Here is a 25766-nt window from a genome sequence, read left to right as displayed (position 1 = left end):
TTTGAGGGGGGGTCCCAGCGCCATCTTGGGTGGGTTCCCAGCGCTACCTTTGAGGGGGGGTCCCAGCGCCACCTTGGGTGGGTTCCCAGCACCATCTTGGGTGGGTTTCCAGCACCACCTTGGGTTGGGTTCCCGGCGCCATCTTGGGTGGGTTTCCAGCACCACCTTGGGTGGGCTCCCAGCGCCATCTCTGGACCCGCCACCTGCCCCAGTGCTTCAACCCAGCAGCACCAATCAGCGCTCTGCCAAACATGGCAAACATAGAAGAATCTGCCTTGGAGACTCGGCACAAAAGAATTCAGCCACACCGACTCACCTGCCCCCTTTCTGCATTTCCCTGGCCTCTTCCTGGCCCACACTCCCCCTGGAGCCTGTCTCCTCTGCTCGAACCTGCCACCCTGTCCCCTCTGCCTGGGACATATCATCCTTCTGTCCTCCCTGGAACCAGCTCCCTTTCAACTCAGGGTTCCCCCACCCTGAAACTCAGGCGGGCCCTCATGTCCTCCCTGGATCTGGGAGGAACTGAAGCTTCCCAGAGCTCACGGCTGCCCTGGCCCCGGTGCCCAGGCCCCCGCTCCCCGACAGGCACCTGACTCGCTCCCTACCCCCAAGGCTCCGGGAGGGCAGGAACGAGGCCGAGCTGTGCCTGGAGCTCCCTGGCTGAGCAGCAAGCTTGGCCCGTGGGGGGCACGTGGAGATTCGGGCCCATGTGACAAGTGGGCTGGGGTTCACAGAGGGGGGATGCTTTGCCTCAGAGTCCGGCTTCAAAGGGGAGAGTGAGCGCACAGGCGACTCGCCGTGGCAATGCGTCTCTTCTGAGGAAGCTTTTCAAGTGGGAGAGAAAAGGGCCTTTCCCGACCCACTTCAAAGGCTGCGAGTAAAGGCGGGCTTGTTGGTCCCACAGAGGAAACGCCAGCGGATGGCCACAAGCTGCCCGTCTGGGGAGGAGGGGAGTTCCCGCACCCCACCCCGCGCCAGGGAGAATCCGGGGAAGCCTTCTCCTGGGGCACTAGAATGTGGACACCAAGTGTTCACCTCAGCCTCGGCCTTTCCTGTCTGCCCTTCCCTTCTGTTTTGTTCATGCTGAGGGGTTGTCTCTGTGCCGTGAAGGGAAACCAAAACCGTTCTGTGGGCTCAGCAACGGGGCCAGCAGTGGACCAGTGGACCAGTGTCCACCCACTCAGGGTGCCTGGCTGGGTCAGATATTAGCTTCCATGGACAATGCAGGCTCGGCTGGGGCTCCTGTCCAGAGCAAGTTCGGACACTCTTAGAGCCGGCCCCTGTGCCTCCCCACCAGGCACGGGGCCTTTCCAGGGCCCATGACAGGAAATTGTGTCCCTTGGTACAGACAGCCACGCTGGCGGGGTAGTCGTTCCTATAGACACAAGCTTTGCCGGCTGAGGCCATACCTGCAAAGCACTTCTGTCCCCAGGCCTCAGGCTTCCTGTTAGAGACGAATGTCACTGCCATGTTAGCGCAGACAGAACACTGTTTTTCTCTGGATGAATCAATATTCCCAACCCTCACCCAGATATTTATTACCCGTGGGGCACCCAATCTTCTGGGAAAATCATTTGCATGTTTTGAAAACCTTAGGAAAGTTCTCCCCATAAGAAAGTTTCACAGCCTGGCAAGATAGCAAGTCAATACCGAAAAGGGAACTGCTTTCCCATTCGACACGAACAACTCAGTCGGAAATACAACGGAACAGAAAGATGTCACTCCGTGCCACAGCAAGGAATGAAGTTTCTGAGAGCCACGCAGAGCTCAGGTGACAAAAACTACGAATGTTTACAGAGAGATATGAAAGTAAACTTAAATCAACATACATACCCAGATAGAGTAAATGGAATAACACATCCGGAGTGAGAGGACTCAATATTGTAGTCAGGATGTCAGTTCTTTATAAATCAATTTATAGATATCATCTAATTCCTATGGATAGCAGGTAAAAAAATGTCAACAGGAGATTTTTTTTTTATTTTCACTAAAATTGATTCTAAAGTTCATCTGGGCTCTTGGATATGTCAGAGACGACAGCTAGAAATATTTTTGGAAAATAATAATGGTGCAGATGCTCTATAGGACCAAATTTTCAAACACAACTGAAAAGCTTCAGTGATTGAAGCCACATCAGTTATCACGAGGTCAGAGATGACAAACGGGACCAAGGAAGCCCGGACGTACACTGCAGCTTTGGCAAGAATTCTGTGCACGAGACGGGCTGCATTTCCCATCAGGGGGAAAGGAGCAGTCGGAAAAAGCACATAACTATGAAGGGAAAGAAAAAAAAGGAAAAAGAAAATCCTACTGCACCTTCTAACCGAAGGAGATGACGTGAACTGGATAAAAAGTTGAATCTGCAAAATGAAATCATAGAGCGAAAGTGGAAGAAAATGAATAGCTATGGAAAGTCAGGACAGGGGAGGATTTTCTAAGCCTGAAAACAAGGGGACATGCCAAAGTAAAAAGGACTGATTAATAGGAAGGCGAGCGGATTAAAGGGTTCTCTACAACCCAGAAACCATAAACGAATTTAAAAGACAAATGACACGCTGGAAAAAAAATACTCCCAATATTACAGCAAAAGGTTAATATCCGTGTATGCATAAGGAGTGCTTGCAAATCAATAAGAGAAAGATGAATATAAATAGAAGACCGGGCAAAGGACAGGATTGTCAATAAGCCGGGAAACAAATGCTCTAGCTCATGGGTAATCAAGGGAGTGCAAATTGAGACCACAAGAGACCATTACTCACCGTGCCCACAGACTAAGATGAAGACAGGTGAAAGAGGCAAGAGTCGGGGAAAGGGGAGCCACCCCCCCGCCCCCGGCTGTTTGTGCAAGTGACACAGTCCGGGCATCCCGGCCCCAGGGCTGAGGGACTGTTTGAGGGCAGTCTTTCCAACGACTCATCCTAAGAACCCCAAATGTCTGCAGGTCTTAATGGGGCACAGCATCTGATCACAGTGTTATTTATAATAGCAAATAACTGAATTACCTGAAGGTCCAACAATAGGAAGTTAGTAAATAAAATATGACACATTAATATAACGGAATCTAATGAAATACAGCCTTTTAAGATCATGTTTCTGAATGAGTCAGGACAAGGGGAAATCAATACAGCGCGAGGAGGAGCAAAACGGGATGAAACAACAGTTCCAGTGCAATCCCAATTCTGCTCAAAATGACAAATAATAGATTCTAAAATGTTAATTGTATTTTTTAAAAATCTCTTAAGTGACGCGCTGAGGCATGCTTTTTCCTTTTGTTAAAATTTTCCATAAAGAGCATCATTACTCTCCTAATTGCCAAGTTATATAATGTTTAAAAAGATCAACCCTCGGCAGTTCTGTTGCTAGAACGCTATCCAAAACATTACTCTCATGTATGTCTCATGACCCCCACTCCCACCTCCTCACACATCTGGGACTATGATCTCTAAGGGGCACGGGACAGTCAGAGGCGAGTGGATAAAGCAATGGCAGGGGCGACTCAAGACCTGTGCCTTGTGAAAATGTCAACAGCATGAACCAAAATGACACGTTAAGAATCCCCTCCAGAGTGATGAAGGAGGAAAGGCACGGCCTGCAAGGGCTGTAAGGCCGTGCACAGCAGAAGGCCGTGCCAGCAATAAGAAGCGCTATTATGTTTGGCAGGTACCAAGCTAGGCTCACCCACCTTCCAACTTGGGCGGGAGAAATCCTTTCTTTTACTTTATTGGGTTCCTTCTGCTCGCACTCTGCTTCTTCTCATATTTCTTAACATGATTTTACTTCAGAAAAGAAATGAGAGGTGTTTCAGAATCATTTTAAAGGACATCGCGAAGTTTTCAACGTGTAAAAAAAGCAAGAGGCAGAATTTCATCTGCAGCACGGCTTCAGTTAGTGTAAAGAAAGAAAAAAAGCAAGACAAAAATACCAGAGATAATATGATAAAATATTAACAATAACCATCTCTAGGCAATGGATGTTTAGAGCTCATTAATTCGTTATGCCTGAGATTATAACATGATGGATATTGCTTCTGTTACCAAAATTTTCCAGATTAACTTTAAAAAATAATGCACATCCCCTACTATCACAAGACCCTCTTTCTTCTCTGTAGCTAAACTCAACCTCAAGGACAAGTTCAAGGTTCACCTCCCTTATGAAGCCTTCCTGGTTTTGCCTGGCTGATTTTGCTTTCACCTAGAAGCACAACTGTTCCAAGGCTCACTCCTGGCTCCAGAAAGTCTTGCCCATTGCGGAGCCTAGACTGAACCCACCAGGACTGGAAGCACGTCAGCTTCAGCACTGGGTCCCATCTGCACGGCTGGGAGCTAAGCAGGCCTGGGACCTGCTAGACAGCCCCCCTTGCTGGCTGGGTCTTCATGGATGGAAAGGGGGTGGGCAAGCAGCATGAGCAGAAACAGTCCACGACAGCACAGCACTGCCACACCCATGGAAAAGGAGAAGTGACAAGGGAACTCTCAGATAGGATGTTTGTTTAATGCCTTTATTGCCTAGGACTATATCCTTCCTGCTCTTTGGGGTTAATACAGTCACCATGCTTTGTTTGTTTGCTTTTATTTTTTAATGCTGGGGGAGAAAGCAGAGAGTCATTTTTAAATGCTATTTAGATGATGAACAATTGGCAGCGTCACACCGCCTTCTCCATTTTCATCATGTTTCATGTTCCAAAAGATAATAAATATTGCAGCTCAATATTTAGCTTGTTTTGGGGCCAAGCCCAGTGGAACTTGGGGCTACTCCCAGCTCACTACTTGGGGGATGCTCCAGGCGGTGCTGGAGAACCATGCGGTACCAGGATCAAACCAAGGCCTCCTGCATGCTAAGCACACACCAATACATTGAGCTATCTCTCCAGCCCTGTGAGCAATGTTTTGACTTCAAAAGAAGCTAATTTGGGGGCTGGAGTGATAGCAATACGGATAGGGCATTTGCCTTGCATGCAGCCGACCTGGGTTCAATTCCCAGCATCCCATATGGTCCCCCGAGCACTGCCAGGGATAATTCCTGAGTGCATGAGCCAGGAGTAATCCCTGTGCACTGCCAGGTGTGACCCAAAACGCAAAAATAAATAAATAAATAAATAAATAAATAGAAGAAGCGAATTTAAAGTATCTGTTGCATTTGAAATCCAACCGGTATTGGTGCTCATTGGACAAAAGTAGATTGCTAACCTTCCTTTTTGAAATATTCATAATTAACCAATCAAAATGGAGCCTCTTTCCTTTTCCTAGTGATCTGTCCTTGCAGCATCTGTCATGATTTAGAATTTGCCGAAGCTTTGTTTTGGATTCTATTTTATTTTTTTTATGCTAAAAACAAGTTCAATAAGGATAGGATTTAGCCTGGTCCATTGTTGACACACAGTAGCTACTCCAGAAATATTTAACAAACAGGCAAAAGATTTCTTGTATTAAAAGACTTTGGCCAGGATCTTACAACATCAGAAAAATCAAACTAGGTACTAAATCTCAGATGGGTGAAACCAGTTCTAGGAATTCATCACAGACATGTACTAGCTCCATCCTGATACCTGGTGTCGCATATCTGGGGAAGAAAAAAACAAGCAAAGCTTTCCCCTGGTGCCAGTTCATTCCGGGAATAAGACATTCAAAGCAGAGTCAACACAGAGTGGAATTTCTGGCCAGGAGCTACAGCTCACCCCACCCCCCACCCCCAGCAGGATATGTCAAGTGGAACCATCCATACAACTCAATTGCAATCAGCTTTCTTCCCGGCTCCTACTTCCAGGGCTCTGCTTCCCCGGGAGCCCCTGAATCTCTCCTGCCTCTGCCTCTCTTTTAGAAAACAAATGATTTTTCCAGAAGTTGATGGGAAAATGCCCTCTTGTGGGCGTGACAGAGGCTCACCTCCTTCGTGCTGAGGAAAACACGGTCATTCGAGAGAATTTCTTCCTGGGGATTGTAGAGATTTTTCTTTAAAAACAAACCCCAAAGCCTCAACCCTCTATTCAAGTGAAAACAACATCTTCTAGAAGGCCCTTCCACAGTGCTCATCTCCCCTGCACATCTAAGTTAGCAATGCAAGTTGTGATTATTTTAAACAACATCATCACAAAGATAATTACTCTCCTTTCTAAACTTCTGTATGATTTGCTAATGACTGGGTGACTTTTTTTTTTTTTTAATCATCGCCCAGAATCTGCCTCCTTTCTGTTCCTGGGAAACCATCACCTGAGATTGACAGGCAGCGATGGAAAATAATAAAATTATGTAAGATGAGCTTGTAATCACCAGCTTTTCACAAGCGGCAAAATGCATTTTGCTCTGGCTGAGGAACAGAAAGTTTCTTCCTCATTTTAAATCTGTATCAGAGGTAAAGCCTTCTATTAAAACACAATTCTCTGCACACTTACAGGCCCTGGCAGACCGCCAAGGAGGCGATCATGGAAGCATCGCAGCAGAGAAGCAGGATGGCAAAGGCGCGGGGAAAGCTCCTGGGAAGGAGAGCAGACTCGGGAATTCTCCGGAGGGTCCTGCTCAGAGTCGCCCTCCCACCACCGGCCAGGTTCTCTGCAAGCACACACACACACACACACACACACACACACACACACACACACACCCCACACACACATATGCATACACATACCCCACATACCACATACATACACAGACCACACATACACATCAGATACATATACCATACATACCACACACATATACACATACGACATACATACACAGACCATATTTACATATACATACACACATACATATACGTCACCTACGATTACCATATACACCACACATACATACTTTCCACGTACACATACCACACAAACACATACATATATACATAAACCACACATATCCAGAGACACACACCACATATACCACACATTACTACATAACATACTACACATACGCAGTACACATATACATACCACACAATGTACACACATACCAGACATACTACACACTGCACGATATACACCATATACACACAAGCTTGCATGCACACATCTCTCTCTCTCTCTCTCTCTCTCTCTCTCTCTCTCTCTCACACACACACACACACACACACACACACACACACACACACACCACACACGCGTGCATGCCTCTTCCTTTCTCTTTTCCTTTCTTCTGTTCTCACTCCTTTTCACTGAACATCATTACTGCGTCATTAGCGCTGAATTGCGGGCTCAGCCAGCCGGCACTGGGATACCACAGCCTTTCTCCCCGTGCAGCCGTACGGGTGCGAGTGACCACTTGGGGGCACAGCGGCGTGAGAAGGTTCGGCGGCAGTCCACCCGCTGGTAATGCTGAGGCCAGCTTACTGCCCTTCCCAGGAAGCCTCCCAGGCCAGCAAGAGGCTGCCGGTGACAGGGAGGGAGATTCCAGAGGGGACAACAGCAGCTGCGCCTGGAAATCCCCCCCACCCACCTGCAAACCGACTTTCCAGGTTTCCGCCTAGGCTGGGAGGGGCCTCCCTCCCCCGCTCCCCTGGCTCACTCCGGGAGGGGCTTTGGCACAGAGCAAACCTCACCAGCTTACAGGACCTCTCCTTGTCAAAAAGGCTTCACGTGCCCACTGGGAAAAACATGCTAATTATTTTTAAAATCTGGACAGTTTTTCCAAGTTGAGCTCTGTTAACAAGATAGAAGATAGCGGAGCCCGTCTTTTTCGGTTTCTGTTTTCTTTTTGTGGGGATGGGTCCCTTCCACGGGGCTAGGGCTCCCCAGGGCTATAATCTGCGATGCTCAGGGGTGGGGCCCTGTGGTGCTGGGGGCCAGTTCAGGCCCTGTACATGCCAGGCACGCAAGCGCCCCAGTCTCCATTTGCCCTGCCCGTCCCCCCCAAGAAGATCCCCCATCCCTGCCTCCGTTCTTTTTCCTTTCCACAGAGCTGACAGCATACTATACACATAATTGTTGTTCTGGTGTCTTTTAATTAACCAAGTTTCCTTCTTCATTAAAAGGGATTCTCTCAAATATCCGAACTCATGATAAAGTCACTTCAGAACTGTTCATCTGGATCCCCAGAGAGCTTGGCACTTTGCCTCCCGGTCTCTGGATCAGAAGAACAGGGAGGGTTCCCTCTCCCCCGACAGGAAGGTGGAGGGAGACACAAGTCTGGGGCTGGGGGCAGTGGGAAGGAGGCCGGCCTCAGAGCTAGGGACTGGCTGGCCCCAAGGCCAAGGACTAAGGAGAGCAGACAGGCTTGTGACCTGTGCCCACAGTTCTGCCCATGACAGGGGGTCAGGAGGCCAGTGCGGCCTTCAAATGGGAAGCAGGGGAGTACCCCACCCAGGGGCACTTACTGGACCGCACCTTTAGGAAATCATCCCATTTTCCAAGTGACAATAACACACACACACACACACACACACACACACACAATTCTATGTTCTTTGCATTTGGCCACCCAAGACAGCTTGAAACAGCAACTAATTCTCAGGGGTTCTAGTTGGTGGTGGATCCCTTGGCTGGACCCCCACTCCCATCCTCCCCTTGCCACTGAAGATACGCTCCCCAGGGTTAGAATGGGGGACCCCAGTCTCAACGGGCACTCCAATCTGGGCGCCCCGTGCTGTCTGTGAAGTGTGTATGGAGAGGCTCAGGCTGGGGAGGAGAATCCACAAGGGAAGGTCTTTGAAGGGGGAGTCAAGGGGGCGAACAGGGCCAGCAGGTTGTCCAACGAATCAGTTAATGCCCAAGGACAAACAGGGAACCCCCCGCCCACACCTTCAGGGGAGTCAGACATGGACAGAGGCTGGACGAGACTTCTGCAGAGGAGGGGAGCAAGTCCTGTGGGAAGATCAGAAATCCGGGAATCGGTGACACTGACCTCACATGTTTGGCTGGCAGGAGAAGGGGACCCAAGCACAGGGCAAAGTCTTGATGAAGCAAAGGCTTCTCCCCGTTGAGATGAGCAGCAGGTAATCAGGACAGTCACACTCTCGGCCGCAGGAGCTGTGCTCAGGACTCCAGGACTTCTGGCCTTTTGGCCCAGCCACCAGCCCCTGGCCTTGGGCACCATGCCCAGGGCAACCTTCCGGCTGAGGCGTGCACAGGGCCGATCAGCTGCATCCTAGCCACAGCTCTTTGGCAAGTCACCATCAAAGGAGGCCGCCAGAGGGTGGGGACACTCTGCCCTCCACACACAGAGGATGACTGCATACAGGCCGAGGGTCATGAGTCCAGGGGCAAGAGGTAACTGTGGACGTCGAGGGACACGGGCAGGCATCCAGGCTTTGCCTAATGGAAAGTCAAGAGCAAACGGAGTCCGTCCCAGTGACAGGTCTGGAGATGTGAAGAGTGAAGGGGAGGGGCTGGCGGAGGAGGGGTGCGGGGACGTTTGTGCCCCTCGTTTTGGATGTGGGGATACAGAGGAAGGCGGCTGCTGACACCGTGAGGTGGACACATAATGATCTGTGGACAGTGTGGCCTCACCCAGCAATCACACCTTGGACAGAGGTGTCACCTGTTGTCATGTGGCCCAGAGCCGGGCAGGACACGGCAAGTGTGCTCCGCGGGGGCTACAGACGCCTGGCTTGTCCCCCTGAGCAAACCCACGGAGTATGTCTGAGCGTCTGCTGCTTCTGTCACGGTGAACAGGCGAGACCAAAGCTCCCATGGCTACCGGCTAAGCGAGCGGTCCATGAAGGATGTTCACCACCCTTGTCGGAACCAGGGTTCTCTAAAGGAGCGAGAACCAGGGCCGCCCACCACCTCCCGGGAAGCGTGGGGCACAGCCGGTCTACGACGCCGCGGCCAGGACTCGTGCTCCTAGGGCGCCTCACGGGCGGGCAGCCACTCAGCTTCCCCCTTTCCGACGGGCTCGTTTTAGCATCGCATCTCCAAGAAGCATCCCCAGAGCAAGCGTGTGTCAGAGTTTCCTTCCTGGTGACGGCTGGATCATGTTCTCCTCCAGCACCGTCACGCGCCACTCGCAGCCGGGAGTGCCTCCTGAGAAAGGCCTGGGTGGGCGAGTCTGGGTGTCCATGTCTTGCCTCGGGGAGGGGGGGGTGGTGAATGGGGAGAGGCGTCTTCTGCAGAGCGGGGTTAAGGGGGGAGAGACGTCCTCTGTAGGGCCAGATCGGGGGCAGGTGGAGTCTGCTGGGACCAGCGTCATACATGCGGATGGAAGAGTCTCTAGGCAGTGCTCCGTGACATGGATGCTTCCCGCCGACAGACACTTGGGTCGCCAACACTTGGGTCGCCAACAGCTGCTGATTGGGGTGCAGGAATCTCCACGAGCCCTCGCTCTCAGGCCTTCTGGTGACGGTGTGACAAGCGGCTGTGCCGGTTTGGGAGGAACCACCCTGCTAGGTTCCACAGGGGTGGCACGGGGTGGAAGCACTGCTCTGGCTCCGTGTCCTCACCAGCTCTTGCTTCTTCTCCTCCATGAAGCGGTGCCTCCTCGTGGTCCCTTCTGTCCTAATGGTGAGCAGCGCTCTGCAGCTTCCCGGGCCTTCCTGTCTGCGAGTCCATTTTCTCTGGAGGAATGTCAGTGCATGGAGTCCACTGCTCTTTCATGTGAAGGGACAGGGGATACTCCCTGGTACACATCGCATCTGGCTCTGCGCTCAGGGATTCCTCCAGATGGTGCCAGGAGTTGAACCCAGGTCAGCTGCGTACAGGCAAGCACCTTACCCTGCTGAGCTCTCTCTCTGGCCTGCTGCGTGGCTGTTAAAAATGAGCCAAGGGGCCCGGGGAGACAGTATAGAGAGTGGGTGGCTGGCTTTGCATGCAGTTGGCCCGAGTTTGATTCTTGGCACCACATTTGGTCCACTAAGCCCTGCCAGGAGAGATCCCTAAGCACAGAGCCAGGAGTGAACCCTGAGTACCACCAGGGGATCCTCCCCTTCATAGCCCCCCCTCCAAAAAAAAAAAACCCAGGTTGTTTGCTGTTGAGATCAAAGTAAATTCTAGCCTTAATTCTGCACAGACTAGGGGGCCAGTCACCCCTTCCCTCTGGGACAAGCTGAGTCATCAGATGAAACCTCACACCCCTCTCCTAAATCCCACCCCCAAACTGCACCAAGCTCAGAGAGGCAGCGTCAGATAGGTAACGGTCTCCTTCCCTAGGACCCAGGTAGTCTATCCCTGGTCTAGGTGTCGATTCCAGGGATCAAATCAACCTTTCAGGAGACCTGACAACCCAGAAGGCCTTCCTGGAGGAAGTGGCAGTGACAGCTCTTGACTAGTGGTTGTCTGTCTCCCATGATTTCTAGGAGAATCTTGGGGAACATGGTGGGGGTGGGGGTAAGAGCCAGGAGCGTGGGCTGTGGTCCCTGCCCTCATTCGGACCCAGGGCTACAATCCTTGATAGACAGAGGTCTGAGTGTATTCATCTCATCTACTGTTGAGGTACTAGGGGCTGGAACCCAGGGCCTCCTACTTACAAGGCTGTGGCTACCATTGCCAGACCTGCGTGCTTTTATACAAGCAGGACAGTCACCTAGACTGCTTCCCTACAGTCTCTGTCCACGCTGCCAGCCAGCCCTCACCTTCCAGGTGGCACAAAAGTGCCCCACACCTTAGCTCTGGCAGACTTCGCTCCCAGGCTGGTACAGACCTTGTTGGAACCCGGGGCCAGGGAGGAAGTATCACCACGGGGCACATTTACAAAGTGCCTTCTGGGGAGCTGGAGCGATAGCACAGCGGGTAGGGCGTTTGCCTTAAACGCGGCCGACCCGGGTTCGATTCCCAGCATCCCATATGGTCCCCTGAGCACTGCTAGGGGTGGTTCCTGAGTGCAGAGCCAGGAGTGACCCCTGTGCATCGCCGGGTGCGACCCCAAAAGAAAAACAACAATAACAAAAAAAGTGCCTTCTGAGGAGATAAGAAGTGACTCCCCTGTACAGTTTTCATGAAAGTGATTTTTCTCCTCTGGGCGGTGTGAGGGGTGGGTGGGTGGTTGGGAGGGAGGAGGAAACGTTAAACTTCCGTGCCAGATGAGCGTGGAGAAAAGACAGTTGGCCCTCATGGCACCGGCAGTCGTGGTGCTCCTGAAATAGTCCCCCTGGCCACAGATCTGGAAACGGGACACTTCAGACTCTTGTTTAGCTCGTATCAGCTTCAGGGGAGAAAAAAAAAAAGCGTCCCTTCCATAGTCCGAAGACAATTCAAGTTCAGGTGCTTGAGGCTGGCTGGAACACTGCGAACTGAACGGAAGGCAGCTCCCCACCTCAGCAGCTCTGTGCCTGCGGGTCTGCCCCAGCCTGGCTGCCCTCGGCACCCCCTGCAGTGGTGGTGGGTGACCGTCTGGCTTTGGAGAAAGCCAGGAAGGAAGAGCCTGTCCTCTGAACATGCCCCATCTCCACCCAAGGAAACAAACTCAATCAAGGGCACATCAGCCTCTCCTCAAAGAAGCCAATTGGATGACAAACTCCTGAAGTGATCAAAACGGTGCGGGGTTCCAGGGAGTGCCGCGGGTGAGTGTGAGTAGGAGGTCACTGACCCAGGGCCCGGACCCTTTTCTCTCTGCCATGATTCCCCAGGACAATCATGCATGCCCTAGGTGGGGGCGGCCCACAAGCCATGCAGCGCAGAAGTGGGCTGAACCGGTCCACCTGCACGATGCCCCCACGGTGGCCCAGCTGCCCTCACAGATGAAGGATTCTCCATGGGGAATGTCTGAAAAACCAGCACCTGTGCTCTGGCCCACCAGTCACCGCGCTCTTTTCGTCCTGCTCTCTCCCCCTGGCTGTGGTGAAAATCCAGGTCATTTTCTCTTTTATTTGGTGTGTGTATGGGGGGGGGGAATGTATTACTTATTTAAAATCTTCAATCCATAAAGTACCAAAATGTGGTGCCAGTGTGCATGGGGAGACCATCACTTACCCACAACCTGCTCTTGGAACCTCTGGGCGGGGTGTGGAAGGGAGGGGTCTGGCCTGGTCGGGCCTGGTCTACACAGAGGCCAATGAGAGGGGCCCAGGCATCACACTTAGGACTGTCAAGGCAAAGTGCAATGCAACCAAAATTCCTAAATATTCATATTCATAATGTATATCATCCCCCCCGCCCCGCCCCCCATGAAAGAACACACACACACACACACACACACACACACACACACAAACAAAAACAAAGAAAAGGGTTCGGTGCAAATAGTAGGGCATTTGCCTTGCACGCAGCCAACCCAGGTTCGATCCCCAGCATTCCATATGGTCCCCCAAGCACTGCCAGGAGTAATTCCTGAGTGCAAAGCCAGGAGTAACCCCTGAACATCGCTGGATGTGACCCAAAAAGCAAAACAAAACAAAACAAAAAACCAAAAGGACACACACACACACACACACACACACACACACACACACACACACACACTCTCCCTGACTGGTCATATTTTATGGCCTGTTGCCAGCGTAAGGATCATGGCTGGTGAAGCACCACTTTCTCCTCCTGTCCTCTGGCTTGGAAGGTCTGGTCCATCCAACCACAGCTGGTCAACAGAACCCAGACCAAGGCCCTTGGCTGTGGTGGCACTGGACGTGCAGCAGGGGTCAGGCCTGGCCCTCTGGGCTGCCCCTCAGAATCTCCCGGGAGATCCCTGGACTGGATCTTCCTCCATCTGCCCTTCACACGTTTCTGGAGAGCCACAGGGCTTCCTCGCAAGCCTGGGAATTCTCCTGGCGGGGCCCTCGTGTCAGAGAACTGGAACAGCAAGTACCCAACACACGGCAGCTCCTGGCCTGTGAGGAGACCGTGATTCCCAAGATGAATCCAGAAATAACCTCTCGTCCACATGACTTGGAGCAGAACCCCGAGCACCTATACACTTAGACAAGCCGGGCCCCGCCCGGCACAGCTCAAGCCCTCGGTAAACAGAACCTCATTTCTCCCTCATAGTCCATTAGAAGCCAGGGTCCCCCCAGGGAGCCTGCTGAGCACAAAGCAAATCGGTCAGCAAGATGACCCAGAATCAAACTTCCGTTCTGTTTACGAAAGATGACAGTCTGGTTTGGGGTGAAGGCACTGGATGCCGGACTAGTGGGTCTCTGATGTCTTGGATTTATTTCACAGTGTGAAAAAAGAAAAAAATTCTCTGTCCCTCCACTTTTGCTGTCAACTGTGGTCAGCATCGGTGAGCACAGTGGTAAACGTGACTAACCTGTCCCTTTAAGAAGCCTCTTATTTCCCATAGTGCCGGGGCCGTTGGCTCATTCTTTCTCCAGAGGAATCTGTCTGGAGGCTTCTGCCTCCCTTTCCACTTCGGACCCTGGAAGAACCCTCTGGTGTCTCTGGAAATCATCTGCAAAACCAGAATCACACCCCCGGTCACCTTCAGGGTGGTGCCCGTGAGGGAGGGATGTGCTTTCTCCTCAGTGCCTGCCCGGGAGCCATTTGCTGAGACTCTACACTCCTGAACAGCTCCAGAAACGTTTATCAGTACGGCTTAGTTTCTGGGACACCACATTCCTCCGCAGTTTGGATTCAAAAGCAAATACTTGAGGCTGAAAGGTAAAGAGGAAAGGGGGAAGAGGAAGGGATGGTGTTCCTGTCTGGTTTGAACATTCCCTGCGGCTTGTCAGTACTGCAAGATACGGGGGGTCGGAGTTACAGTACAGTGGGTTTTGCATGTGGCCAACCCTGGTTCAATACCCAGCAACCCATATGATCCCCTATTCTGCCAGGCATGATCCCTGAGCACTCTAGAGCCAGGAGTAAGCCCTGAGCACTGGGTGTAGCCCCCAAACCACAAAACCAAGCAAGCAAACAATAAAACCAAAGAATGCTGCTAAATATCTAAAAGGAAAATCAGAGGACTCTAGGAAGCCTAACCCAGCCTCAGGCTTCACTATGCTTTCGCTTTCGCTTTCACTTTTCACCAGATCTGGCGTCCTCCAGTCTGCTCTTCCCAATCGTACCCCATCCCCACTCCTCAGAAGAGCTCCATGGGGATGCTTTAGGAAAAGGCAGCCTCAGGCCTCGGTGTGAGCCCCAGGCAGAAATCAGCCAGTGGGAAGCGGGGAGCAGGGAGGGACAGGAGCTGAACAAGGAAGCACATGGGAGTGGGGCGTGCCCCCTGGGGATCAGTCATCAGCCACTCTCTGCAGTGTTCCATGTGCCTTCCATGCCATTAAGTTCCAGGTCTGATCACTGGGCACAAACTGGGTCCCCCACTTCCCTTGCAAAGGTCACTTTTAGGCTGGAGAAAGTTTGGACAAGGGACAGAGGGAGGAAACTCTGGGATGTCAGCCCCCAACCCTCTCCCCCTGCCAGATACAGCTAAAGACTAAAAATAGAATGAGTTGGGAAACAGTGTCACTTCTGTCCAGAGCACCCTTATGACTTCCAGCTATCTCCTATCTCGCTTTTCTTAAGAACAATGCTCTTGGGAAATCCCACCCATGAAAGGTCTGAAGGGGTAACCCCTTGTGAGTCAGCAAGATGCAAATGACCAGGAGCCCTCCTCAGAGTGCCTGGCTGATTTGAGCCTTCGCAGAAGGAAGATGCTCCTGAAAATTAGTCTTCAGAATCCCAAGTCATCAAGCCCAGAGATTCCATTTAGATTACTTAGAATTCATCAACAAGCATCTGCAACAGATAGAAGTCCAAATATAGCATAAAAATAACATGATGAAGAGCTATCCATAGATAATGCTGTGGTCACTGCACGGAGAAACAAACAAAAAAAATCCTCTACAGCAGACTTTGACATCTATTACCTGACACCATCTCTGGACCTGAGTTTATCCCAGTGAACATGCTGATTAATATTAAAAAGCTGCGTGCCCAGCACTGAGCTAGTGTGTTGCTGGGGCTTTAACAGTGCAGAAGCCCCGACCATTCGCAGTGGTCCTGGATGTGGCCGGAAGCTTTGGCACATGGTTTCCGCTCTTCCATGTGCTATTTATTATTACACGGGCTCAATGTGAAACAGATGTCATTCAAGCATCTCAAAATTTCTCTCATTAGCTTTCCAGGAACCAGAATAAATGAAGCAGGTGGGCAGATCCAAAAGTAGATGAATGTTGGTCAAACCTGGTTGATATTCTTAGTTAAGCTCTGATTCCCTCTAATAGAATGATTTTATTCAAAATGTTAATTAGCACAGGCAATGCAGGCGCTGGCACGGAAGGTACACATGCATTGAGACCCAGTCAGGGGCATCAGACTGAGAAGCTGACACCCCCCTCACCCCCACCCAAACATGATAAGACAGACTGGTATCTTATCAAGACAGACTGGTAGCCACAGGGTTCAACCTTGGCTCACGGCATATCTGGAGACCAGCTGATCACCTTTCTGAACTTCATCTTTACTTGTAAAGTGAGGATGATCCGTATCTCACAGCATTGATGTGAGGGTGAGACCTACTAGATTTGAAGTCCAAAAACATAGTGGGCAACAGTAACTGGAAGCTGTTATAATTATGTTATTGGGGCTTGATGCAGCTTGGTGATTAATAGGAAGATTAGCCGACCTCTAAAATCCGCATCAACTCTCAATTACGATACCAAAAATGGAATTAAAAAGTTCAAATAGCAAAAACCCACTCAAGCATATTTTTAACTAATTGTAACTGTGTTGCAAATCTCTTCTGCTTTCTTCCAAATCAATAGTGGTCCCGAGACTCCCGGGACGCCAAGCTGTATCTGCAGGGAGACACGTGTGAGTTCCCCGGCCCACTGGCCCTATGCTGTCCCCATCAACGCCCCCAGCTCTCCTTCCTCCAACACTCAGGGCTGGGCACTGCCATGTGGGGTCTGGCCAGGGTTTATCTCGGCTGCGACAATTCCCACCGTTTTCGTACAAGAAAACAAAGGCTTCCTGAGATGAAGGCTCTGCGCACAGGTCAACACTAGCAGGATCCAGAGCCGACTCCTCTGACACTGTCCCGCCTTGCAGTAGCGACTCGGGCCAGGCCCCCTGTGCAGAGCCGGAGACCAGAGAAACTGTCTGTACAGCAAGGGAAGAATGCAGGTCAGTCACGTCGACTGCAACCTTAATTTTGTTTTTTAATTTTCCAGTTGTTGCGAGGGCTGTTCCAGGGGGTGGATTGGGGGGGGCACAGGGCCACTCCTAGCAGAGCTGGGGGTGGGAGGAGAGAGAGGGACCCTAGTGCCTTGCACACTTAAGTCACATCCTGGCCTGCCCACTGCATTCTTCACTTGGGAACATGCTGTGGACGGAGTTTTCACTCAGACACATCAGCTCCATGCAATGTTACCAGTGTCAAAAGGAGGCAGAGTACGGCAGCTCTCTCCTGGGCATATACCCCTGAGAAGTGGAAGCAGAGCCTTGAAGGGAGCTGGCACACTCAAGCTCACGGACATGTGACGGGGAACTCCGCTTAGTCCAATGGCGAGAACCAAGGAAGTACCATCGTGGGGGCTGAGGGAGCGGAAAGGGACAGCTGCTCTTTAATGGGGTGAGTGTTACAATTGTGCATGATGAAAAAGCTCTGGGAATCCACTGCACAGCAATGAACATTAACTTAAAATGGCAAGCTTCGTTATGTGGTATTTATACTACAACTTCAAAAATATACGAGTGTGGATGCATATGTATTGGTATATATATATGCATATAAATATATATGCGTATCTTCTGTTTTGTTCTTTTGGCCCATACCTGGCAGTGCTCAGGGACTACCCCCAGCTCGGTGCTCAGGGAACCATGTGGTACCAGCTGTGGAACTTGGGCTTCCCGCATGCAGAGCCTGCGCCCCAGGGCACTGGGCTATCTCTCTGGTCCCATATACATCTTCTCCAAAGCCTCAGTGATTTTAAAATTTTTTAAACTCTATAAAATAATGATTAAAAAAAAAGTGACGGCCATGGTGCCCGTGGCAGCTGTTCAGCGTTTGTTTGCGCTCTTGGCTTAGCACACTGAGCCGCCGCCCCTTCCCCGGCTCACCATCCTGGTTCTCTACACCTCCTGCTTTGCCCCCCGCAGTCTACCGCTGCAGCCCAGAGTCCATGGTCCTGTGGGTTCCACTGCGGTGCCTTCTCTCCTGAGAACTGAGAGCCAGCCCCGCCCCATTCACACCGGAGAGATGCCAATGGCCCAAGACAACACAGAGTTCACCCGACACAGAACCGGCTTGCTGCTTCCAGGGATCAGTCTGCTTGTCCTGACTTTCAGCAGCAAGGGCCATGTTTCCTGGGGATTTCCCTGAAGAACAAATGGACACAAGTTCTAAGGTAGGACTCTGGGAAATGAGTGTGTCACGGCAGAAAGAAGCAAGCCCGTCCGTCTGCTTTGGGAGGAGTTTCTGATGCCAACATCTTTGAGCCACCGGACAGGTAACTGAGTCCTGAAAAACTTTCCTTTCTTAACCACAATGATTAAGACCATTCCCACGGCATCATTTTACTTCGAGTAAAAGCAACTTCCAGAGATCAAGTCACCCAGTTACTATGGCATATTAGAGACCATCTCCCAAATTTCCTCAAGAATAACAAATGACCATCATTTGCACAAACATGAGATATTTTTCCAGTTTCCAAACCTTTGGATCCAGATATGATCTGTCTGCAAAGATTTATTATTCTCTGATTGTGTTTACTACTTTAGCTTATCCTCACTCATACCAAATGACTGAGTTTCTTAGTTTCAGGCCTCTTCAACCCCAAGTCAGCACATGGCTGACCAATGATAGAATCACAGGGTTGGTTATAATCCCGTTTCACCATCCATCTTTGAATTTAAGTGTTTCAATTACTTTATTTAATCCTAATAAGTCAATGGTGTACTAAGGCTTGCCTTGACGTCGCCTTGATATTTCTGAAATATACAGGGTGTGATTAGCATGGGGCTGCATCATTAGAAGGCAAAGTTGAAAGTGAATGAGCAAAACCATTATTCACATATTAGCAAAATTGCCTTTTCAGCTAACTTAAGATGCTCCTAAGGATAGTATAGGGTGTGACTAAATGTACTTGTATTCGAAAATTCCTTTGATGCTTCTGGATCTTCTGTCTTTGTCTATTATTGGAAGAAAGAAAGATCCTAGAAGGTCAGGCCTGTTTTAACAGAAAAATTCTCAAAGTATGTTTCAGCCAGAGAGATCTGAAAACATAAGAATCCTTGAACCAGGGATTGGAGTGATAGGGAAGTGGGTATTTGCAATTTGCTTAGCTGACCTGGGTTCGATACCCAGCACCTCAACTGGTCCCCGAGTCCTACCAGAAACAATCTCTGAGTGCAGAGCCAGGAGTAAGCCCCAAGTATCACTGAATGTAGCCCCACCCTCCAAAGCCCAAAGAAACAAAAAAAATTTTGAACCATAATAGGCTGGAGGTAAAATGGAACAAAGGGAGGGAGGGAGAATGAAAGGAAAGGAAATAAAGAAAGGAGGAAGAAAGGGAAAGGAAGGAAGGAAGGAAGGAGGGAAGGAAGGAAGCAAGGAAGGAAGGAAGGAAGGAAGGAAGATCTTTTAGTTAACACTGCTGGACTGAACTGGAGTCTCCAGGCCATGAAGCCAGACAGTTTTACTGTAAGCCTGCTGAAAGAAAGAAAAAACATGCACACACATATCAGATGAGATGCTAAAAACCTACATTAGCATCAGTGGTGTTATTTGAGTCTATTAAAAAAAAATTAACCCATTCATATCTGGGTGTAACCAGCAACAGTATATCTCCAGGAATTAGTAAGGGAAATTGGGAAATGTATTAATTTGGGAATAATTTCCAGCCAAATCAATTGATAAATGAAAGGAGGAAAAAAGATGCTACAATTGTAACTGATGCCAAAGATTTATAAGGTTGACTAAGTAAACAAAAATGGAATGGATCACCATGGAAATGCATGAATATTGAAATAGGCAAGATCTGAATAGACTAATGATATGCCTCACTTAGACTGACAGGTGTTGATAACAACTGTGACACTCAATCCACACCAACATCCACACTTCTTACATGTTTATTCCTAGAAAACAGGGTGCTGAATACGAAGGTTCTTGTAGTAATAGCTTATAATCAAAATGTATTTCCTAATCTTAAAGGGATAGACCCCGTTTTCATCTGCCTAAAAAACAACAAAAAGGTTTTATCCATTTGCTTTCTGGATGTAAGAAAGCTCATGGGCCATCCTAGTCTTTGTTGCAATAAACCTCTCACAGAACTGAATTCTGAGTTTTGCTTCTCTCCCGGTCCGAGGACTTGAAGTATGACCACCGCTCATTAGAAACACAATTAAAAAAGACAAACACTAGATTTTTCCCCCTCCATTGCATACAGATGAAAACCAATAACCCTTAATCTATTTGTTACCATGGCTACCATAGAATATTTTATTTCGGTGAAACTCTAGGTATTTCATTTGAATTGTTGCTTGCAAATCAAAGTTGGAGACTTAAAAAAAAATCACATTAACTAAGCCAGAAATGTAGAAACCCAGTAGCAGAAAATACTTTTCTTTAATCACGGACAAATATGGTTTATAAGATGCGTGTGCAGAGAAGTTATTACATTTGGTTATAAGCCATCAACTCATAAAACCAATTCAAATGTTGTTAAATTCATATAGAGTTTAAAGGCACATATGCTAGTGATTCCTTGGTTGATGAGAGGAGAAAGCAAATACACTCACACCAACATATACTAGGGAGGGAGATGATAGTGATGACGGGCACACGACTCTATACCTGGAGAAACATCTAGAATTCATGGCGACTCAAACCCACACCCAGTGACCTGGCTTTCCAGTATCACCTGTGTCTCAATGGACCATGGTGCTACCAACGACCGGGCTCTGATGGGCGGTTGACAAAACTGTTCATCACCATACCCCCTCCCACCCACTTAAAAAAAAAAAAAGAGTCGAAAAGTTACCTCTACACGAACACAGATGTGATTTTTTTCCCCCTTAGGCATCAGGAATGAGGAGGGTTCATTAAATCTGCCTGCCTTCCTCCTCAAGGGAAATAATAATTCTCGGCCCCAGGCAGTCAGCGGTAAGACCACAGAGCAAGGGCAGGAACTCAGCAATGACTAGAAAGATGACTTGAAAGAGGCTGAAATAGGGATAAATGCAGATTTCACAGGCAGAATTGCCACTGCAAGAGGCATCCGAATTCCCAAATTCCAGCCTTGCTGTTGGCATGTGGCTGCAGCTCGCAGCCCCGAAGCCCCGAGGTCCCTGAGCTGAGTGCAAGTTTCTTCGGAGGCAGAAGCAGTCGCAGAAGCAGCAGCAGAAGCAGCAGCAGCAGCAGAAGCAGCAGCAGCAGCAGCGGCAGCAGCTCAGCTCGGGCGTAGTGCACGGTCCCTGCAGCGCGGAGGTCTCGCTAATGCTACATAAATACCTGCGTCCCCGCGTCGCCCCGGGCGCGCCGCGTCGCCAGCACCCGAGGGAGGGCGGAGAGCGTTCGCCGAGCGGCAGGGACGGCAGGGGCAGCCGCTCCTCGCCCGTAGCATCCCCGGGGGACCCGCGTGGAGGACCTGCTAACTGACCGCGTCGGCCCGTTGGCTCGGAGAGCGTCGGAACGGCGCGGGGCTTCTCCGAGCACGGACCCCCGGCAGCCGAGACTCGCGCTCCGGGCGGCCCCTGCCCTTGTGCTCCGAGACCCGTGGTCGCGGGCAGGCAGCGCGTCCCCGCCTTCCCCGGCCGCCGCAGACCCCCATCTGGCCCGGAGCCGCCTCGCAGCGACCCTGCCTCTCGGCTGCGCTCTTCGCGCCCGGCTCGAGCACACCCTGGTCCCCTTGTCCGCGCCGGGAAAGAGCTGGGGGTTGGGAGGGGGGAGCTTGGAGCGCCCGAGCGGGCACCCGCACAGAATCATCCGGACGCTTCAGGCTCCCCAGGCCACGGCGGTTCGGACGTGAGCCCTGGGCCGCCGCGCCCCCCGCGGCACACTCCCACCTTCCGCCGCTGCCCGTCCATACTATCCCACACATAAACAAGCCCTCCCCAAGCCGGCACCACGTCCGCCTCGCCCCTTCGCCATCCCCGCGAGCTCCGCTTTGCGCGCGCCACCCCCTGCCCAGGCAAGATCGACGTGCAAAGAACACGGGGCAGTGGGGGGAGGAAGGGTCACCACAAGGTCTGTGCGGGGTTCCTTCCTGACGGTTTGCAAGCTCTTCCACCTCCAAAGTTACTTGGGCTTGAGTAAAGAGACCTAGTCCCCCCCCACGCAGGGGTCTGAGATCGCAAGGGGGAGAGCCCCCCGCCTGGTTTGTTGCTGCACCGCGCGCGGACGTCCCCGAACCGCAGGGTCCAGCCCTTTGGAGCCCCCCATGCTGGGTCCCCCTCCTCCTTCCCCTCCCCCCTGCCCCCCTCCCAGCCCAGCCCGGGCCGGGCCCTGGGCCGCTCCGGAGAGGTGGCCTGGGCAGGGACGCGCGCTGCGGGGCCCAGCACAGGGGGCTGCCCTGGCCGGAGCCACTCTCGCTTCCAGCACCCGCCAACGACACTGGCTCCGGGCACCCCTCCCCCGCCCAGTGGATACACACCCGGGGGCAGGAAGTTTTTTTTACCCCGTTTTTTGCCCCCTCCAGCCCCCCCGCCTGGAGCAGCGCAGGCGCAAGGGGCTCTAGCAGCCTTGCGAGTCCAGACGCGGGAGGCTCCTGCCACCGTCACCGCCGCGGGAGCCCAGCCCAGCGTGCAGGGTTCTCGGGCCCCGCTCCCCGGCCCGGCCCGGCCCCGAGCCGCCGCCAGCACCCCAGGGCCCCGGCGCCGCAGCCTGGGCGCCCTGAGCCCGGCTTCTTACCTCCGGCCGTGCCGCTCCGGCTCCGGCCCGACGCGCGGGAAGCCGGGGGTCGCGGGTGGGCGCAGGAGGACTGATGGAGAGGGGACGGCGCCGGCGGGGAGCGGTGGCTGGGGCCGCGCGGGTCCTGGCCGGGAGAAACGGCTCCAGGTCCACCTCCTCTCGCGGCTGCCCTCCGCCTGGTCCGCTTCTCCCTCCTCCTCCTCCTCCTCCTCTTCCTCCTCCTCCTCCTCCTCTTCCTCCTCTTCCTCCGCCGCCGCCGCCGCCGCTTCCCGGCAGCCCGGGGAGGATGCCCGCGCGAGGGAAGCGGGTCCGGGTGCCTGTCAGCCTGCGCGGCGGCGAGCGGCGGTGCACGGCGCGGCTCTCACCGAGGCGCGGCGGCGGCGGCGGCTCCGGCAGCATCGCCCCCGCCCTCTCCCCGCAGCCGCGGCGGCCGCGGGGCTGGGGCCGGCTCCGGGCTCGCGGCTCGGGGCTCGGGCTCCGGGGCGGGGGCTGCGCTCAGGCGCGGCGGGCGGGCGCGGCGCGGCCGGGGGCGCGGCGGGCTCGGCGGCGGCGGGGACGGCGGCGGCGGCGCGGGGGCTGGCGCGGCCGCGGCGCGGGGACCATGCTCCCTTCTGGCTCGCTCCGCTCCGGGGACCGTCTGCTTTAGCTGCGAGGGAGGCGGGCTCGGGCGCGCGGCCAGGCCGGGCGGAGCCAATCACGGGCGCCCGAGTGGGCGGGGGGCGGAGGGTGCGGGAGGCGGGGCGCCCCGGGCCGGGCACCCGGCGCCGCTCCCCGGGGCCCCGCGGGCTCCCCGGCCGCCGCGCGCGGGCCCGGGGCCGAGTGCCCGCGGCCGTGTCGGGCCCCCCGGCGGCCGCCGCCGCCCCTCCACACCCGGCTCGTCCGCCCCGCGGCAGCGCGCGGCTCCCCGCGTTCGTCGGATGCGATCGCCCGGCCGAGGCCCCCCGCGCGTGGCCCCCGCAGCTCGGTCGCCCCCCGGGGACTCCGCCGGCGCGGGCTGGGGGGGTGCGCCAGACCCCGGCCGGCGCCCCGCGTCTGCGCTCCACACCTGAGGAAACTGGCAGAAAAGTTTGAGCGCAGAGTCCAATCGCCTTGCAGCTGCCGCCCTCCCGGCGACACTCCAGCCACCGAGAGGGGCGGGGATGGTGCAAATCCCCGGGGACCGCGGCCAACCCTGCGGCTCCGGGGCGCGCGCCAGGCGGGCAGTGCCGACCCTCCGCGGCGCGGCGCGGCGCTCCGGCAGGACCCCCGAGCCTCCGAGCAAACCGCCCCCTGCGGAGACAGCAGGCCCTGCTCGGGCCACACCAGCGCTCTTGTCTACGCTGAGCCCCATTCTCCTTGCTTCACGTCTACACTGACTTCCTTAGTAGCCCCCCCCCCACACACACACACAAACACAACGCGCCGTCTACACCTGCGGTCTACACAGATGGGCAGGCCCTGACCACAGGCCGCCTTGGCGGCCCTCCAGGAGGGGCCAGACACTTCATTTCAGCACCCTCCTCCCCCCACCACTCCCGAATCCCCCGTAAAGCTCCAGATCTGGTTTTTATTCCCGACCTCTCCCTCTTCCCCTACCCGCACCCCACATCTGGTTTTGAATTTCAGGGCAAGTTTCCGGTCCCCCACCCCCTCCTTCCCTCCCCAGCCCGAAAGCCTTGGGGCTTCCAATCCTCCTCCCCACTCCACTCCCGCTCGGTCCCCCCCCCCCCAACCATTTCTCCGCCTCCACCCCCTCCCCTCAGCTCCCACCCCACCGCTTTCCCGGTCCCCGCCAGGAGGCCCCAGGCCAGGCGTGCTGGAACCTGGGAGGTAGGTGAGGGGGGAGCTGGGCGCGGGCACCGCCAGCCCCGCCCCGGCTGCCCCGGCTGGCGGGCGGGCGGCTCAGTCGGTAAATCCTTTCCCGAGCTCAGCCCTCCCGGCACCCACCGAGGCGTCCAGGCCCGCGCTCGCCCCGCAGTCAACTCCAAGTAGGGATTGTGTCTTCTTTAATATCTTGTTGGAAGATCTCTGGTACAGTGTGGCGGATGATAAATAATAAATAATAATAATCTAGCCAGGGGAGCAGGAGGCCTGTCAAGGAAAGGGATGGAGGGCCGAGGGAAACGGCCAGCGGGTGGGAGAGGGGCAGCGTTTCCTGAGAAGGGAAGGAAAAAAACTGAGCAAGTTGGGCGCCTGAGGCCTTCCCCCCACCCCCACCCAAGCGGCGGGCTAGGGGTAAGGAGGAAGTCCCAGCCAGGAAAACTGGGGTGTCTTCAATGGGAGGGGCAAGGGTGCCTTGAGAGGGAGGCCTGCTTCACCACCTCTCGGGGAGGGTAGACGTGCTTTGCATGCCAAGATCTTAGGATGATGATCTTAGGTGGCTGCAGGGTAGTGAACACAGGAGAGTGGGGAAGGGGTGACTCGGGGTTTCTGAGGATGCATCTCCAGCCTCTGAAGGAGCCCAGGAGCAGAACAAAGACCCAGGGTGAGTGGCTGTTCAAGTCTGTGGTCAGGAGCTCCTGAAATGAGGGGCCTGCATCCTGCATCTGTGATTTACATACCGGCCTGGGTCTGGAGCAGCACAGGGCGGCACCCATCCGCCCATCCGTGGACCACCCGGAGCTGGGAGGAGTCCCTGACTAGCCTGGTACAAGTCAAGAACCCCCGCTCTGCTTTGTCCCCAGGTGCTGACGGCAGGATTCTTCCTGGGTGCAGCCCCCGGGGCCTGGTTCTGGGCAATGGCCACGTCTCCAGGGCTGCAACTGGCAAAGTGCTTGGTCTGGGGGTACCGGTACATGAGTCAGAATCACAGTGAGCCGGTCTACCCACTGCACACCCCTCCTTCCTGCTTCCCCAGAGCCTGAACGCAAACAAGGATTTCCTGGATCTAAAGCCAAGCGCTTCCTTCTGCAGCGGAACCCCACCCAGTGAGGAGCTGTTGGATTTGGACAAGGCTGCCGGGTGGGGGGGGCGGGGCGCGGAGGGGGTCTGCTCTGGCTAGACATGACCGCTCCCTTTCCCCTGGACCCATGTTGCTCATGGCATCTGCCCCACCTAGCAGCACCCCCAGCCAGAGGGTGGCAACTGAGAAGCTGGCTGCAGTGTGCTGTGAAAGGGATCTCCTCTCCTGCCCTGTGGTCCATG

At 53.6% G+C, this 25766-nt stretch overlaps 1 protein-coding gene across 2 annotated transcripts in view; it reads right to left on the bottom strand.

Annotated features, from left to right (window-relative positions):
* KLHL29 (kelch like family member 29) overlaps positions 1-23109 on the bottom strand; it is a 255641-nt gene extending 232532 nt beyond the window's left edge. For both annotated transcript variants that reach the window (XM_055120101.1, XM_055120102.1), the window contains exon 1: positions 22644-23109. In XM_055120101.1, the coding sequence (XP_054976076.1) occupies positions 22644-23042 (399 nt within the window). In that variant the 5' untranslated portion in view covers positions 23043-23109. The remainder of the gene's footprint in view (positions 1-22643) is intronic.
* Between the last annotated feature and the right edge of the window lie 2657 nt (positions 23110-25766).

Source organism: Sorex araneus, chromosome X (genome assembly GCF_027595985.1).
Source record: "Sorex araneus isolate mSorAra2 chromosome X, mSorAra2.pri, whole genome shotgun sequence".
Classification (NCBI taxonomy): Eukaryota; Metazoa; Chordata; class Mammalia; order Eulipotyphla; family Soricidae; genus Sorex; species Sorex araneus.
This window is presented reverse-complemented; position numbering and strand designations above follow the sequence as displayed.